At 35.8% G+C, this 16,043-nt stretch overlaps 1 protein-coding gene across 1 annotated transcript; it reads left to right on the forward strand.

Annotated features, from left to right (window-relative positions):
• Positions 1 to 1,782: 1,782 nt before the first annotated feature.
• On the forward strand, positions 1,783 to 5,127 carry LOC123505616. The gene is made up of 4 exons (XM_045257153.1): positions 1,783 to 1,934; positions 2,077 to 2,240; positions 2,562 to 2,618; positions 4,391 to 5,127. Exons 2-4 carry the CDS (start codon positions 2,228 to 2,230, stop codon positions 4,645 to 4,647), a joined length of 327 nt encoding a protein of 108 aa, XP_045113088.1. The 5' UTR covers positions 1,783 to 1,934; positions 2,077 to 2,227; the 3' UTR covers positions 4,648 to 5,127.
• The last annotated feature ends 10,916 nt before the right edge of the window (positions 5,128 to 16,043 follow it).

Below are 16,043 nucleotides of genomic sequence, written 5' to 3' on the forward strand. Positions count from 1 at the left end.
ATTTAGGCCATTTAGTGGAATGAGTTCCAAGGGGAACCAATTCCATGAAAAAAAAATATATATCATGCTCCCTGTGATATGACCCACCGGTGGCTCATACAAGAGTTTTCACATATGTCACATTTTAATCTTACTATTAATAGAAATTGGATTATGTAGTAAAATTACAATAATCAATTTAACTTTTTAATGTATGTGATTAAATATATTCTTTGTAGCCCATTAAAATGAACTGTACTCACCTTGTTTAACATAACCCTAAAACATAACTTAACCTCTCCCCTCCACATGAGCTTGGTAATTTATGTTGTTAAAAATAATTCTTTGTAATTCATTAAACTTAGCAAACTGAACTTTATTAACCTTATTTAACATATAACTCCAAGCATAACTTCCTCTTCATTTGCTGTGATATTAATAATTTATGCTACTACATTTATTCATATGTGATTCACTAAACCTAGCAAACAGATTAAGGTGTAAGTGTGTATGTTAGTTCTCCAAGTGAAATAGAGAGAAAAAATCTACATGTGGCAGGAAAATTAGGAGAGAGAGACAGAGAAGGGCAGGTTAGATATAAGAAAATATTTCTTTAGTCATAGGGTGGTAGACTTCTGGAATGCATTGTTAGAGAGGGTTGTAAATAGCATTAGTTTGACAATGTTTAAAAACAGATTAGATAAGCACTTAAATTTATTAGATTTATAATTATGTATAACGCTGCATGATAGTTTTTATAAGAAATTTACTATAGTTAAACAAGACATGATCCCCATGTATGGGGATCACAGATTGTAGAGGATTTCGCTGCAGGACTTAGCCCTGTTAATGGGCCAAATATTTAGAATTAGTATATAATGTATTGTGTACTTGTAAGTGTATCTTTAAGTACTGATGACGAGGTCGCTGTGCAACTGATATAGGATAACCTAGATGGGCCCTGGTGGCCCTTTGTTATCCTATTATTTATGTTATGTTATGTTATGACACATGGTGTAAGTTAAGTGATTGTGTTAATTTAAAAAAAAAATCTTGTAGATCCAGGCCAAACATTGTATAACAAATTTTTGTTATTAACTATTTCCTTTTTCTTTTTCAGTTTCCAACAAAAAATCTACATGTGGCAGGAAAATTAGGAGAGAGAGACAGAGAAGGGCAAGTTAGATATAAGAAAATATTTCTTTAGTCATAGGATGGTAGACTTCTGGAATGCATTGCCAGAGAGGGTTGTAAATAGCATTAGTTTGACAATGTTTAAAAACAGATTAGATAAGCACTTAAATTTATTAGATTTATAATTATGTATAATGCTGCATGATAGTTTTTATAAGAAATTTACTATAATTAAACAAGACATGATCCCCATGTATGGGGATCACAGATTGTAGAGAATTTCGCTGCAGGACTTAGCCCTGTTAATGGGCCAAATATTTAGAATTAGTATATAATGTATTGTGTACTTGTAAGTGTATCTTTAAGTACTGATGACGAGGTTGCTGTGACTGATATAGGATAACCTAGATGGGCCCTGGTGGCCCTTTGTTATCCTATTATTTATGTTATGTTATGTTATGACACATGGTGTAAGTTAAGTGATTGTGTTAATTTAAAAAAAAAATCTTGTAGATCCAGGCCAAACATTGTATAACAAAATTTTTGTTATTAACTATTTCCTTTTTCTTTTTCACAGTTTCCAACAAAGATGGAAAAGAGTGCATTTGTGAGAGGAAGCCCCATCTCAATCCTTAAAAGAAAGCTCCTGATACAGCTCATCAGGGATGAGAAAACTTTACAAGACAAGAGAACAGATGGGAAGACCATCATACAGAAAGGGAGTCCTGGGCTAAAATCACTGGGACATTCGACTCCCATAATCTTGGGTGTGTATGTTCCGAGCAGCAGCTCAAGAAAATTTGGGTGCATTTGAAAGTAAAGTAAGTTTAAAAAGTTGTGAGAACATACTGTATAAATATATAATTGTTGGGAAAAATACAGTATTAATCCACACTAAAGGATTGAAGATTATGTTTGTAATAGCTTGTTAATGCATTTAATGCAACCATAATTTCTTGCTAGGACAAAACATGAAGATGCTGTGGTGAAGCAAGAACTCAAGTGGACCATTGATGGGTCCCCTCCTGCAGGTGTCTCCCAAGAGTCAGACCAGGTGCTGGCAATCCTTGGGTCTGACATTGAGGATACAAGAAAGCCCTATCACCTAGATGCCATGCCAACTAGTGGTAAGATACCAAAGTAATAGATTTCCTTTTCAGTTTTGTACTGAATTTAAGTCGCTTGAAAGCATATTTAAGAAGACAGTAATGTAAATTACCTTACCAAAATGATGATATTACATTGCATGTGCAATATCATTATATACATTATTTGATTTCTCAACCCAAACCTCTATTTAAGTACAGTGAAATAGCAAGAAGTTATTATGTTTACTGTTAAGCTATACTATACAGTACAATGGAAACAGTAAAAATGAAAGTATGTTCACTGTTCAGCTGCACTTACCAGTACCAGAATGCCACACACTAAAATGTATTTGTTCTCAGCCAAGTCACACCAACATGGTATGCTCATCCGAATTACCAAGTTTCTCTTTGGGATTGGTAAGAAAAATGCTTTATAGCAATAGGCTAGTAAGCTCATTGTAGTGTGAAATGTTAAATGGGTCGGGGCTGCCTTGCCGTATCTTTATTGAATGATTCAGCCTGCAATGCATTAGTAATCTAAACAATCATTTTCATGAAATCATTACCCTAAACACACCCAGGAACACAAGAAAGGAATCATTGAATATTATAAATACAGGCAACCCCCACTTAATGAAAGTTCACACAACAAAATTTCTCTACAACAAAGGTTTCATTTTACTAGCATCTGCTCATTTAATGAACACCAAACTTGCTTTAACAAAGTTTTATCCAGGTAATTTTTTCCAAGTTTGAAAGCCCCGCCATATCACGCAAGCCGACAACACGGTGAGACCGTATCTTCCTTGCAAGCTAAAAGAACCACCTGAACTCGTGACTCTACAATTGATAAAATGGAAAGCCTTGTGGAAATGTGGTACATAAGTTTTGTATGTGATACAATGATGCGCCCTTTGTTTACATTCCACAGGTTGCCAGTTAGTGTCTTTCCCATTTCACTCTCCCTCCATTCATGAATTTAAGATCATCAACATTATAAGATTACGTACATACATACATTAGTGTACATTATAATGACTTAAGTTAAACTGCCTAAATGTTTAACTTCATAATTTTTACTTTCATTAAACCTTTCACTGTACTATGATGCACTCACTTTGTTTACTCTCAATGGAAGTTCAAGTCAGGGGTTAAACTTGTTATAACAAAATTTTGCTTAACAAAGGTTTTTTTAGGAACATAACCCCTTCGTTAAGTGGTGGTTGCCTGTATGTCTAACTTATGCACAATAATCTCCAAGATGACACGTAGGTACTTACAATAATTGGGTCCATAAATCTTCCTGCCACTTCCTTCACTATGGCAGCTACTGTCTGAATGTCTGACTGCAATGCCTCCTGCCCTAGCACATGTCTGTCCTCATGCACAGCTATATCTGCGTTGCCTAACGGATATGAAGTATAACTTTTTCTTAATTGCTTAACAAAAACTACCTCCTGGGTATACACTTGATCATTTTTAATATTTTAGTCCAGATTCCACTTCATTATAATATACAATATCCCTATAGCACATCCTAATACCAAATCCTTTGCTTTAGCACAAATTGCACTGATGCATCAAATCAACCAATCACAGGGCTACACACCTCCACATTCTCCTCTTACTGAAATTTGAAACACCCAAGAAAAACAATACAATACAACACAATTGTAAACTTACAAAATGCACATAACAACAATCCAATACAACAAATTCTTAACCAAATAAAGACAAATAGTACATACAATATTATGATAATCATAATACACTCATTATGCACCATTATTGAATTTATTGATGAGATGATATTGTACTTTTTGAAATTATCAAAAGTACTGGTATAGATAAGAATAAGAACCAATGTTAATAATAATAATAATAATAATAAACTATGAATGTTATAGTACTACTACTACTACTAATAATAATAATTGAAAAATTACAGTAAAAATAATAATGATATTAATAATGTTAATAACAACGATAATGGTAATAATTTTATTAATAGTAATATCAATAATAATAAGAATGAAGATGCAGATTTGATCATAGTTTATAAAAAAAATTTCAAATTATTGTTCTAATTCATGCATTTGCATACTTTACTGGTACATTTGCAGACCATGCAAAATGTACTTTTTTATTTATTAACTTTTTCACTCAACTAATTAGTTATCCAATGACAGGTGATTCCAACTCCATGGTCTATGAGGTGGTGGCCATGGTTGAGGAGAGAGTGGTATTCAAGAAGAGTGTAACACTGGGACCAAGGACTTCAACACCAGCCAGAAAAAGGCCCAGAAGAAATAGGTTGCATGACAGTGATCTGTATGTAGAAGCACCAGAGGCAAGAAATTTTACAAAAGAAAAGTTAGTGGCACAAACAAGAACGATGAAAAAAAGAGTACCTTTTAGATTTACAAATAGATGGCATGGAGCTTAGAAAGAAGGAAGCCAAATTGTTATTAAAGCTATCTATGAAAATACTAGAGAATGAGAATAGGATTTGCTGGTGCAAAAAATAATGTAATGCTGCATTTTTTTTTTTTTTTTTTTTTTTTTGTTACATGCATTTTTTTTTTTTTTTTACCAGGACATTATTTAGTACTGTAATGCAAAGAATCAATGCTTTATTCCTTTCCTTCCATAAAGGCACAAATCATTCACATTATTAAGGGCGTGGGAAATTCTAGACCTGTCTACAGGGTGTGGTAGGAAAAGGTTAAGCAAGGCTGCTCTACAGCATGGAGGATCCCTGATTATTTGCTGCTGTTTGTGTCTTCCCTGTTAATTATTTTTTACCTGTTCAGCCATTCTGTTAGGAACATCATTTTGGCTGACATCTTCTAGATCATAATGTAAAACCAATTTACTTTTTACTCCAATGTTATGCATCACAATACATGCAACAATGATGGCTTTAGTGGTGTCTAATTCTGTTGTCATTTTCAAGCCTAGATACCTAAATCTTCTTTTCAAGCCACCAAATGCCCTTTCAATGACTTTTCTTGTCTTGGAATGACTGATGTTGTATGCTCTCTCATAGGCATCCCTTGGACCTGATACTAGAGTCAGAACAAAACTTTTCAATGCATAAGCATCATCTCCAAGTAGATGGTATCTAGGATTTAGATGGTGTTCTAAGTCTGCATACAGGCAGCTATTTAAAAAAAATCCTACTATTATTTATACTTCCAGGCCATCAAGCAATAACATTATGAAACTGCAAGTCTGGTCCACACACACCTTGAACATTGATAGAAAGAAAAACTTTCCAGCAGGAAAAAAATTCAGAATTTTCTGCTGATGGTTTGAAATAGCAGTGGCCTCTAAAACACCTGGCATACCTCAAATATCATAGAATGCTTGAATACACTGTTGCTGATCATTGTGTTACCACCCTAGAGAAGCCTGACTGGGTACCCACAAGGAACTGTGGGCACCTGTCACTGGTTAGGTTAAATCACTCTTGGTAAAGTACAAAAAATATTAACATAAAGAAGTGAAGAGTGACTGGGCTTTGTTGCAACAGCTCTTAATGCAAGGGCAACTCAAGGGTGTAAGAGAACTAAAAAAATAATAATGATTAGGAAAGATTAAGAAAAGGAATTTAAATCCTTAACCCCTTCAATACGGTGACGCCTATGTAGGCATCATGAAGCCCCAGTAGCATATACGGTGACGCCTACGTAGGCGTCATATTTCTTTTCTGAGCTTTCTTCAGTTCAGTTGTCCCGTATAATGTGTTGGATACCAACTACACACGCCGTATGCTGTCCTTAAAATCCTAGTGCTCCTCCCACCATCCTTGTCTCCACCAATCACTAAAGATAAGCTACATGCATCCCGCCTTGTGTCTAAAATTACCCAATGGCATAGACTGTTCCCATCTCTCTCTCTCTCTCTCTCTCTCTCTCTCTCTCTCTCTCTCCCATCTCCTTTCCTCCTCCCATCTCCCTTCCCTCCCTCCCCTCTCCTCTCGAAGATAAGTTACATCGTCCCGCCTTGTAACATTCGTGAAAACACACACACACACACACACACACACACACACACACACACACACACACACACACACACACACACACAGCAGCAGAGGAAGGACGCGATACCGTCGCTCCCGAGAATCAGCTGATCTTCACTACCTTTGTTTGGGTTTACAGTGGCCTGGGCAATAAGTGTGGACTCATTTTTCCTTTCATGAATACAGTGTTAAATAATAATGAGTGAGAAAGATATTCCATCTAAATGCAGGTATGTGACAAGGGAAAGAATGAAAGCTGATGATGACAATGTTGGTGAGGGAGGAGGAGAATTTGAAGGCTTTGATATGGCGCAAACTTCACTATTTGATAGAGTCTTAACTATCGAACGTAAATTAGATAAATTGATAAAGGAGAGTATGGGAATGAAAGAGAATGAAGAACAGGATAAAGAGCTCCAGAAATTGAAAGAAAGGATAAAAAGAGTGGAAGAAAACGAAACTAGGCTAAGAACCGAAAATGAAGAATTAAAAGTCCAAATAGCGAACTATAAGAAATTGATGGAAGAAGGACTCGGTAAAGCCGAGAAAGAAAAAGAAAAGCTAAAAGATCTAGTTAACAAAGAAGAAGAAAGAGTACAAGACGTGATTAAAAAAGAAGTACAAGCATGGAGAATCCAAGATAAGAAAGACAAGGAATCATTTCAAGAAGTATTTCAAGAACAGTTAAAAGAAAGAGATGAAAATATGACAAGCAAAATGATAGGAGTCCTCAAGAAAAAGAAAATTTAGTAAGAGAAATTTGGAAAAAAGAAGAGTGTAATTATTTTTGGACTGAAAGAAAAAATGTTAAATATAGACCAAGAAGGGAAAAAGACGAAATGAAATCAGTAAAAGACCTACTAAAACATCTGAATGACGAGGATAGACAGAACTTAGAAGAGGAAGTAGAAGAAATCCATAGAATGGGACCATATCAAGAAGGAACAGTGAGACCAATTAAGATATTACTAAAATCACAAGCAGCAGCAGAAGAAGTACTATATAGAAAAACGAAACTCAGAGAAACAGAAGGTTGCAAAGATATATATATAAAGAAAAATAGAAACGAGGAGGAAAGGAAGAGACACAATGAACTGGTGGCAGAAGCAAGAGAAAAAATAATGAAAGGTCAGAGGAGGAGAAGAAGGCATTTTTGGAGAATTATAGGAGACAGGATAAGGAAATGGTATATAAAAGAGAAAGAAGAGAAAAGAATGGAGCAAGTTTAACTAAAATGATAAGAACAAGAGATTAAAAATGATGTATACAAACATAGATGGGATTTTATCTAGTAAATTAGAATTAAGAGATTACATAAAGAAAGAAGAACCAGATATTGTATGCCTGGTGGAAACAAAGTTAAATGAGGCAATAAAATAGACATAGATAAAAGGTATAATATATGGAGGAGAGAGAGTGGGTAAAGGAGGAGGAGGAGTCATGATGATGTTAAGGAAGGAGATAGTGGTAAATCAAGTGGAGTTTGGGGAAGGAAAATCAGAAATACTGTATGTTAAGATGCATATTAACAAAAAGGAGTTAACAATCATTGGAACATATGTGCCACCAAAACAAACTCATGGACTAACCAAGAATATAGAGACATGATAGATGACACAATAAGGAGTCTTACAAGAATCATTAAGGAAAGGAGAAAAGTGATATTGATAGGAGATTTCAACTGTAAGGAGGTAGACTGGGAAAATTATGAAAGTGGTATGGGGAAGATGCCTGGGAGATAGATTCCTGAACCTAATGATAGATAATTTGATGGTCCAAAGAGTAAAGGAAAACACAAGATTCAGAGGAAACGATGAGCCGGCAAGATTAGACCTAGTTTTACAAGGGATATACCAATTAACGATGATATAAGATACAAGTGCCCATTGGGAAAGAGTGACCATGTAATATTAGAGATGGATATAGAAGAAGGAAAGGAAGATAGAGATGAATCATACAAAGGAGACCGATTAAATTACAGAAAGGCTGATATTGAGAATCTCAAGAACTATTTTAAAACGTAAACTGGGAGGAGATGGAAAACTCATTAACGGTTCAAGAGAAATATAACTTATTTTTGGAAATATACAAAACTGGGGTCAGGGAATATGTTCCGAAATATAGACCTAAAGAAGAAGGAAAGAAAGATTGGTTTAATGCAAGATGTGCTAGGGCAAAGGAGAAACGAGATGGAGCATGGAAAAGGTGGAGAAGAAACAGAAATCCAGAAAATAAGGAAAACTTCAAAACAGCAAGAAATGAATATGCTAAGGTGAGAAAGGAAGAAGAAAAGAACTATGAAAAGGACATTGTCGAAAAATGTAAGGAACAACCAAAATTGTTCTACAGATTCATAAATGGAAAAATAAGACAAAAAGAAACAATAGAAAGGTTAAAAGGAGAAAACGGAATGGTGGAAGACCCAAAAGTATGGCAGAACTGTTAAATAGTAAATTTCATGAGGTCTTTACTAAGGAATCCAAATTTGAAAGACCACAGGGTAATAGAGACTGTCTATATGAAAGAGATTAAAGTAACCAAGCTTGAAATAAAAAGTTGATGACGGAATTGGATGAGGAAAAGGCAATGGGACCGGATGAAGTCTCAGGCAGAATACTGAAAGAATGTAGGGAAGAACTAGCAAGTCCAATATACAACATCATAAAATGCTCAATAGAAAATGGAACAGTGCCAGTGGAGTGGAAAAGAGCTGAGGTGGTTCCCATATATAAGAGCGGAAGGAAGGAAGAACCTTTAAATTACAGGCCGGTATCACTAACTAGTGTAATATGCAAGATGTGTGAAAAAGTAATAAAGAAGCAATGGATCGAGTTTCTTGAAGACAACAAAATATTATCAAATAGCCAATTTGGTTTTAGAAAAGGTCGGTCATGTGTGACAAATTTATTGAGTTTCTACTCTAGAATAGTTGATAAAGTACAGAGAGAGAGGATGGGTTGACTGTATTTATTTAGATCTAAAAAAGGCTTTTGATAAAGTGCCACATGAAAGATTACTATGGAAGTTAGAGGAGAAGGGTGGCTTAAAAGGAAGCACATTGAGATGGATGAAGAATTACTTAAGGGGAGAGAAATAAGGACGATAGTTAAAGATATGAAGTCCAAGTGGAGAACAGTAGACAGCGGAGTGCCACAGGGGTCAGTATTGGCACCAATACTTTTCTCGTATATATAAATGACATGCCAGAGGAGTGAACAGCTACATAAATCTGTTTGCGGACGATGCGAAACTGTGCAGAGTCATTAAACAAAAGAGGATTGTGAAATACTACAGGAAGACTTAAACAAGATCTGGAAATGGAGCAAAAATGGGAGATGGAATTCAATGTGGACAAAAGCCATGTCATGGAAATGGGAAAAAGTGAAAGACGACCAGTGGGAATCTATAAGATGGGAGATGGAGTAGAACTAGAAAAAGTAAAAAAGGAAAAGGACTTGGGAGTGACAATGGAAGAAAATAATCAACCGGTTAGCCATATTGATAGAATTTTCAGAGAGACATATAATTTGCTAAGGAATATTGGAGTAGCATTTCACTATATGGACAAGGAAATGATGAAGAAATTGATAAGTACTAAAATAAGACCTAGATTGGAATATGCAGGAGTTGTGTGGACTCCCATAAAAGAAACACATAAGAAAATTAGAGACTACAAAAATGGCTACAAGAATGGTTCCAGAATTTAAAGGGATGGCATATGAGGAGAGACTAAAGGCAATGGATCTACCAACCTTGGAGCAGAGAAGAGAGAGGGATCTGATACAAGTTTATAAATTGATTAACGGAATGGATGAAGTGGATAATGAGAAACTGATCCTGAGAGAAGAATATGACTTTAGAAGCACAAGATCGCATAGTAAGAAACTAAGGAAGGGACGATGTCTGAGAGATGTTAAAAATTTAGTTTCCAAAGATGTGTTGAGACTTGGAACAGTTTGAGTGAGGAAGTGGTATCAGCAAAGAGTGTACATAGTTTTAAAGAAAAATTGGATAAGTGTAGATATGGAGACGGGACCACACGAGCATAAAGCCCAGGCCCTGTAAAACTACAACTAGGTAAATACAACTAGGTAAATACACACACACACACACACACACACACACACACACACACACACACACAATCTGAACACAGACTTCACAGGGTTTCAAGGAATAATGGAGAAAAAATGTGAAGAAAATTCTGGAGTTAGAAGGTAAAATTGAAAAACTGTTTGAAAAGTATGAGGCCTGAAAAGTTATGACAATGTAAAAGAGACTGTGGATATGAAGAAGGAAAATGCAGCACTGAAAGAGGAAGTTAAGCTCGAAAATGTGGAGAATCTCTAGGAAAAAGTGATGGAGAAGCAGGCTGAATGGAAAAAAGTCAGGAAGTGGAAAGAAAGGAGGTAAATTACAAAGTTGCAAGTCTGGAAAAGGAAATCAAAGAGTCAGGAGAAAACTTTGGGCCTTGCTGAAATTATAGATCAACAGATCATAGAAGAAGATAGCTGAGAAAGTGGTGAAGGTTATTAAGTCAAATGAGACATTGGTGAGAAACTGTAGAACAAAAGAGATGTGTGGTGATATTTGGTGTGGAGGAGGATAAGACAGTAAAATGGAGAGAGAAAAAACATAAAAGGTGATAAATAATATCATTAATGTGGTGCAAGAGGAGGAAAAGACCTAGTACAAGAAATAGAGGACTTCCATAGAATTGGAAAGTTCACAAGAGAAGGTATGAGGCCAATAAGAATCAAACTTAAGTCACAAAAGGATGTAGATGAATTAGAAGTCATGGAGGCTAGCCCAGCAGAAACAACAAGGAAGATTTGGTTGAGAAGAGATCTCGGTGAAAAGGAAGAGAAATGTTAAATGAGTTGAGAAAGGCTTTGAAAAAAAAATGAAGAGAGGACAGAAGAGAGAAGAAAGAGTTTTCTGGAGAATCTTGGATATGAGACTAGGAAGTGGTTCATCAGAAAAGTACAGAAGAAAGGACTCTCGAAATGTAATGTATTCCAACTCTCTCTCTGAAACAAAACTGAGAGAGAGAAAGACCTGATGAAGGTTGGAGAAGGAAATATAACGTTTGGAAAAGAAATAGAGTAGGTAAGATGGGAGGAGGAGTGATGTTGCTGGTTAAAAAGATATAAAGGTGGATCAAGTGAAAAAAGGTATGGGAAAGGCAGAACTAAAGATCACAGAAACACACATAGTGGTGGTGTGCCACCTAAGACAAATGCATGGTCACAGAATATGAAGAAATGATAAGTGATACACATGTCTGGAAGAAATGTTGGGTGGCTGTGAAAGAACTATAATGATGGAGATTTTAATTGTAAAGAGGTGTGTTGGGAGGACTGGTCAATGGAAGGATCAGAGACAACATGGGAAATACACTATTGACACTGGCAATGGAAAATGTGTTAACTCAGTGGGTCAAAGAAGATACTAGGTTTGGAGGAGAGGGAGCATCGAAGTGGAGTTCCACAGGGATCAGTGTTGGCACCAGTAATGTTCAAATTGGATGTCTACATAAATGACATGGTGGATGGGGTGTCCAGTTATGTGAGCCTATTTGCAGGCGATGCAAAATTGTTTAGAAGTAAAAGTGAGATGTGACTATGAAGATTGCGAACTACTCCAGGAAGACTTGGACAGAATATGGAAATGGAGCTGTACATGGCAAATGGAGTTCAACACGACAAAATGCAAGAAAATAGAGTTTGGCAAGAGTGAAAGAAGAATCAGGAGTATGTACAAGATAGGAAATGAAGACATGGAAAACCAGTCATGAAGAAAAAGACCTTGGACATGGTGACAATTACCAATGACCTTAAGGAAACTAGAGAAAGTACAGAGGGCTGCAACGATGGTGCCTGATAGAACTTATGAAAAATGAAAAGAAGCATAATACAGAAGAGACAAAGAGCAATATACAAGTGATGATTGGCATGGAAAAAATGGAGAAGATCTGTGTATGTGGAATGGAAGAATGTCGAGAGGGCATGGGAAAAAACTAAAAATGGCCACTTATAGGAGAGATGAAAAACATAGCTTCCCTCATAGAAGGGTTCACATGGAATAGTTTAGACGTGGAAGTGGGCAAGGAATAATGTATTTAAGAAAAAGCTGGACAAAAATTGGAGACGGGACAACACGAAAGTTAACTTATAACAATAATCAACATTAAACTTGAGGGTGAAAATAGGATAGTTAAGAGTTAATCACATACACAAAGAGACAAATAAACAATGTAATGGAATCACAAAAATATAGCACCACAAAAATATGATAAATCAAGAAAATAAGTTTAAATGAGGTGATATAAAAAAAACTATATGTCAAATATGAAAAATGATAAATCAACCTGTTTAAACTCAAATAAAATACACAAAGAAATAACTCATCAACACCAAGAAATATAATAGTTAAGTTAAGTGCTCAAGGGTGAAAAAATATTATATGAGAACAAAACTAACAAAACAAAGACATCAGATTAGAGGTAATAAGAAATAAAAATGTTTGGCTGGAAACAGTAATAGGGAAATCAACAAATATTATGATTACTAGGTAGATATAAGAAAATCTCTTGGAATACTACAACATGGGAAGTGTCTTGTGGACAAAGATAAATCACAAATAATGGGTTAGAAAAACACCAAAATATTCTCAGATATAAGTGACTAAATAAGTGCTAAAGAGAATCAAAATAGAGAATCAGGAATTAAAAGGAAAAATATAGATGAACAACAAAGAGATGAAGGAGCGGAAAGGGTCATAGGTGTTGGTCTAAGGATACAATGTGGTCTGTCTGGCGAGTTCAAGTTTGTCAGAGGAAAAACATTAGAGAATGATGTAATCTGAGAATTGGAAAATACATCTGAGAGGCGTGATCCTAAGATTTGATTGGTAGCAGAGATGGCTTCTCTCTTACAAAGGGACAACAAAGATGAGTCAGAATCTAAAATATGACAAAAGTGATGATAAAGATATAAGTGAGCAATACATAGAATCAGAAATAGAACATAACATACAATGAAATAAATGGATAAATAGTATATAATTAAATAGGTCATGAGAGATTACAATAATACACACTGAAAATATTACTGTCAGGAAATCAAATTAAGACAGTGTCAGCAGATCTGAGATGTGATGAGTGCTGGACATCATGGATGAAAAAAGTCTTAAATGATGTGAAATAAATGGAAATGACAGATTCCTAGAACTGACTGGAAGTGGATTAATGGTGCGAGATGTTTTGCGCTAAGGTTAGAACTTAAAAGATGTGACTAGTTTATTCCTCGTTTTAAGTGATGAGTTGGACATGATAATATCGTTCCTGAGTTGAAAGAAAAACAACATGTCATGTTTTGCTTCAATAAATTATAAAATAATGAAAAAAAAAAAAAATAGCATTTTGGACAAATACTTTCTGCTGCTGTCTGATTGGAAGAATATGCTTTGATGACTGTGTAATGTACATGAGCTAGTATAGATTGTCCTGCTTGAAATATGTTGTATATCATGATACAATGGTTTGTCTGCTGTCATGAAATAACTGTATCCCTAGACACGCATTTACACTGTAATTCTACAGTTACCATTGCCTAATAGTAACCAAGGTGGGAAAGGAGCTGGTAATGTTTGTCCCGTCTCCATATAGTCATGTTAACTGTTGATTAACAAAATAATGTCCAGGGAAGGTAAATAGCCTGCGTTTGAGCCATCAGCTGGTTTGTTTACATCTGCGCAACATGGCGGCCGTGAACTCGAAAGATGAATCAGACTTCACAGGATTTCAAGGAATAATGGAGAAGAGCGCTTATGTGAAGAAAATTCTGGAGTTGGAAGGTAAAATTGAAAAACTGTTTGAAAAGTATGGGGCCTGGAAACGAGTTATGACAATGTAATGAAAGAGTGTGCCGATATGAAGAAGGAAAATGAAGCACTGAAAGAGGAAGTTAAGCTAATTAAAGTGAATTGCGAAAAATGTGGAGAATCTCTAGGAAAAGTGATGGAGAAGCAGGCTGAATGGAAAAAAGTCAGGAAGTGGAAAGAAAGGAGGTAAATTACAAAGTTGCAAGTCTGGAAAAGGAAATCAAAGAGTCTGGGAGAAAACTTTGGGCCTTGCTGAAATTATAGATCAACAGATCATAGAAGAGAAGATTGCTGAGAAAGTGGTGAAGGTTATTAAATCAAATGAGACATTGGTGAGGGAAACTGTAGACAAAAGAGATGTGTGGTGATATTTGGTGTGGAGGAGGATAAGACACCGAGTAAAATGGAGAGAGAAAAACATAAAAAGGTGATAAATAATATCATTAATGTGGTGCAGGAGGAGGAAAAGACCTAGTACAAGAAATAGAGGACTTCCATAGAATTGGAAAGTTCACAAGAGAAGGTATGAGGCCAATAAGAATCAAACTTAAGTCACAAAAGGATGTAGATGAATTGGTGGAGAAGTCATGGAGGCTAGCCCAGCAGGAAACAACAAGGAAGATTTGGTTGAGAAGAGATCTCGGTGAAAAGGAAAGAGAAATGTTAAATGAGTTGAGAAAGGAGGCTTTGAAAAAAATGAAGAGAGGACAGAAGAGGAGAAGAAAGAGTTTTCTGGAGAATCTTGGATATGAGACTGAGGAAGTGGTTCATAACCCAGAAAAGTACAGTAAGAAAGGACTAAAGAAACTTACGTATGAGCGGAATGTAATGTATTCCAACATAAATGGAGTGATATCGGGATTTTAGAACTCAACGATTACTTGAGGACAAGAACCCAGATATTGTGGGTCTTACTGAAACAAAACTGAGAGAGGGAGAAGACCTGATGATGGTTGGAGAAGGAAATATAATGTTTGGAAAAGAAATAGAGTAGGTAAGATGGGAGGAGGAGTGATGTTGCTGGTTAAAAAGATATAAAGGTGGATCAAGTGAAAGAAGGTATGGGAAAGGCAGAAGTGCTAAAGATCAGAGCAGAAACTAATGAAGGAAAAAGAGGCACTACATAGTGGTGTACGTACCACCTAAGACAAATGCATGGTCAGTACAGGAATATGAAGAAATGATAAGTGATACAGGAACATGTCTGGAAGAAATGTTGGGTGGCTGTGAACGAACTATAATGATGGGAGATTTTAATTGTAAAGAGGTGTGTTGGGAGGACTGGTCAATGGAAGGATCAGAGACAACATGGGAAATACACTATTGACACTGGCAATGGAAAATGTGTTAACTCAGTGGGTCAAAGAAGATACTAGGTTTGGAGGAGAGGGAGCATCGTCAAGACTGGACTTGGTCTTTAGTACAGAGCCAATGGTCATTGAGGAGATGAGGGTGGAGTGCCCTTTAGCAAAGAGTGATCATGCAGTTTTGGAGTTCAAGGTGATAGATGAAGAGAAATCTAGAAGAAATGAAGAATATAAAGTGGGAAGATGGAATTATGCCAAGACAGATTTTGGAAACCTAAAGAAATTCTTTCAAGAGACAAATTGGATGAAATTCAAGAGTGCTAAGGAGCAAATGAAAAGTGGAAGGAATTTATAAAAATATACAAAGAAGGTGAGAAAAATTTGTACCAATAAGACAACATAGAGAAGTTGGAAAGCAGGACTGGTTTAACGATAGATGTGAAAAGGCTAGAACAAGAAAAGAGGATGCATGGAAGAGGTGGAGAAGGAAAAGACGGATTAAGCAGTGGGAAAGTTACAAAAGAGCAAGAAATGAATATGTGTTGATTAGAAGAGAAGAAAGAAAGAAACAAGAAAAGGATATAATTGATAAATGTAAAGACCAACCAAGGCTTTTTACAGACA

This window comes from Portunus trituberculatus, chromosome 18 (genome assembly GCF_017591435.1).
Source record: "Portunus trituberculatus isolate SZX2019 chromosome 18, ASM1759143v1, whole genome shotgun sequence".
Taxonomy (NCBI): Eukaryota; Metazoa; Arthropoda; class Malacostraca; order Decapoda; family Portunidae; genus Portunus; species Portunus trituberculatus.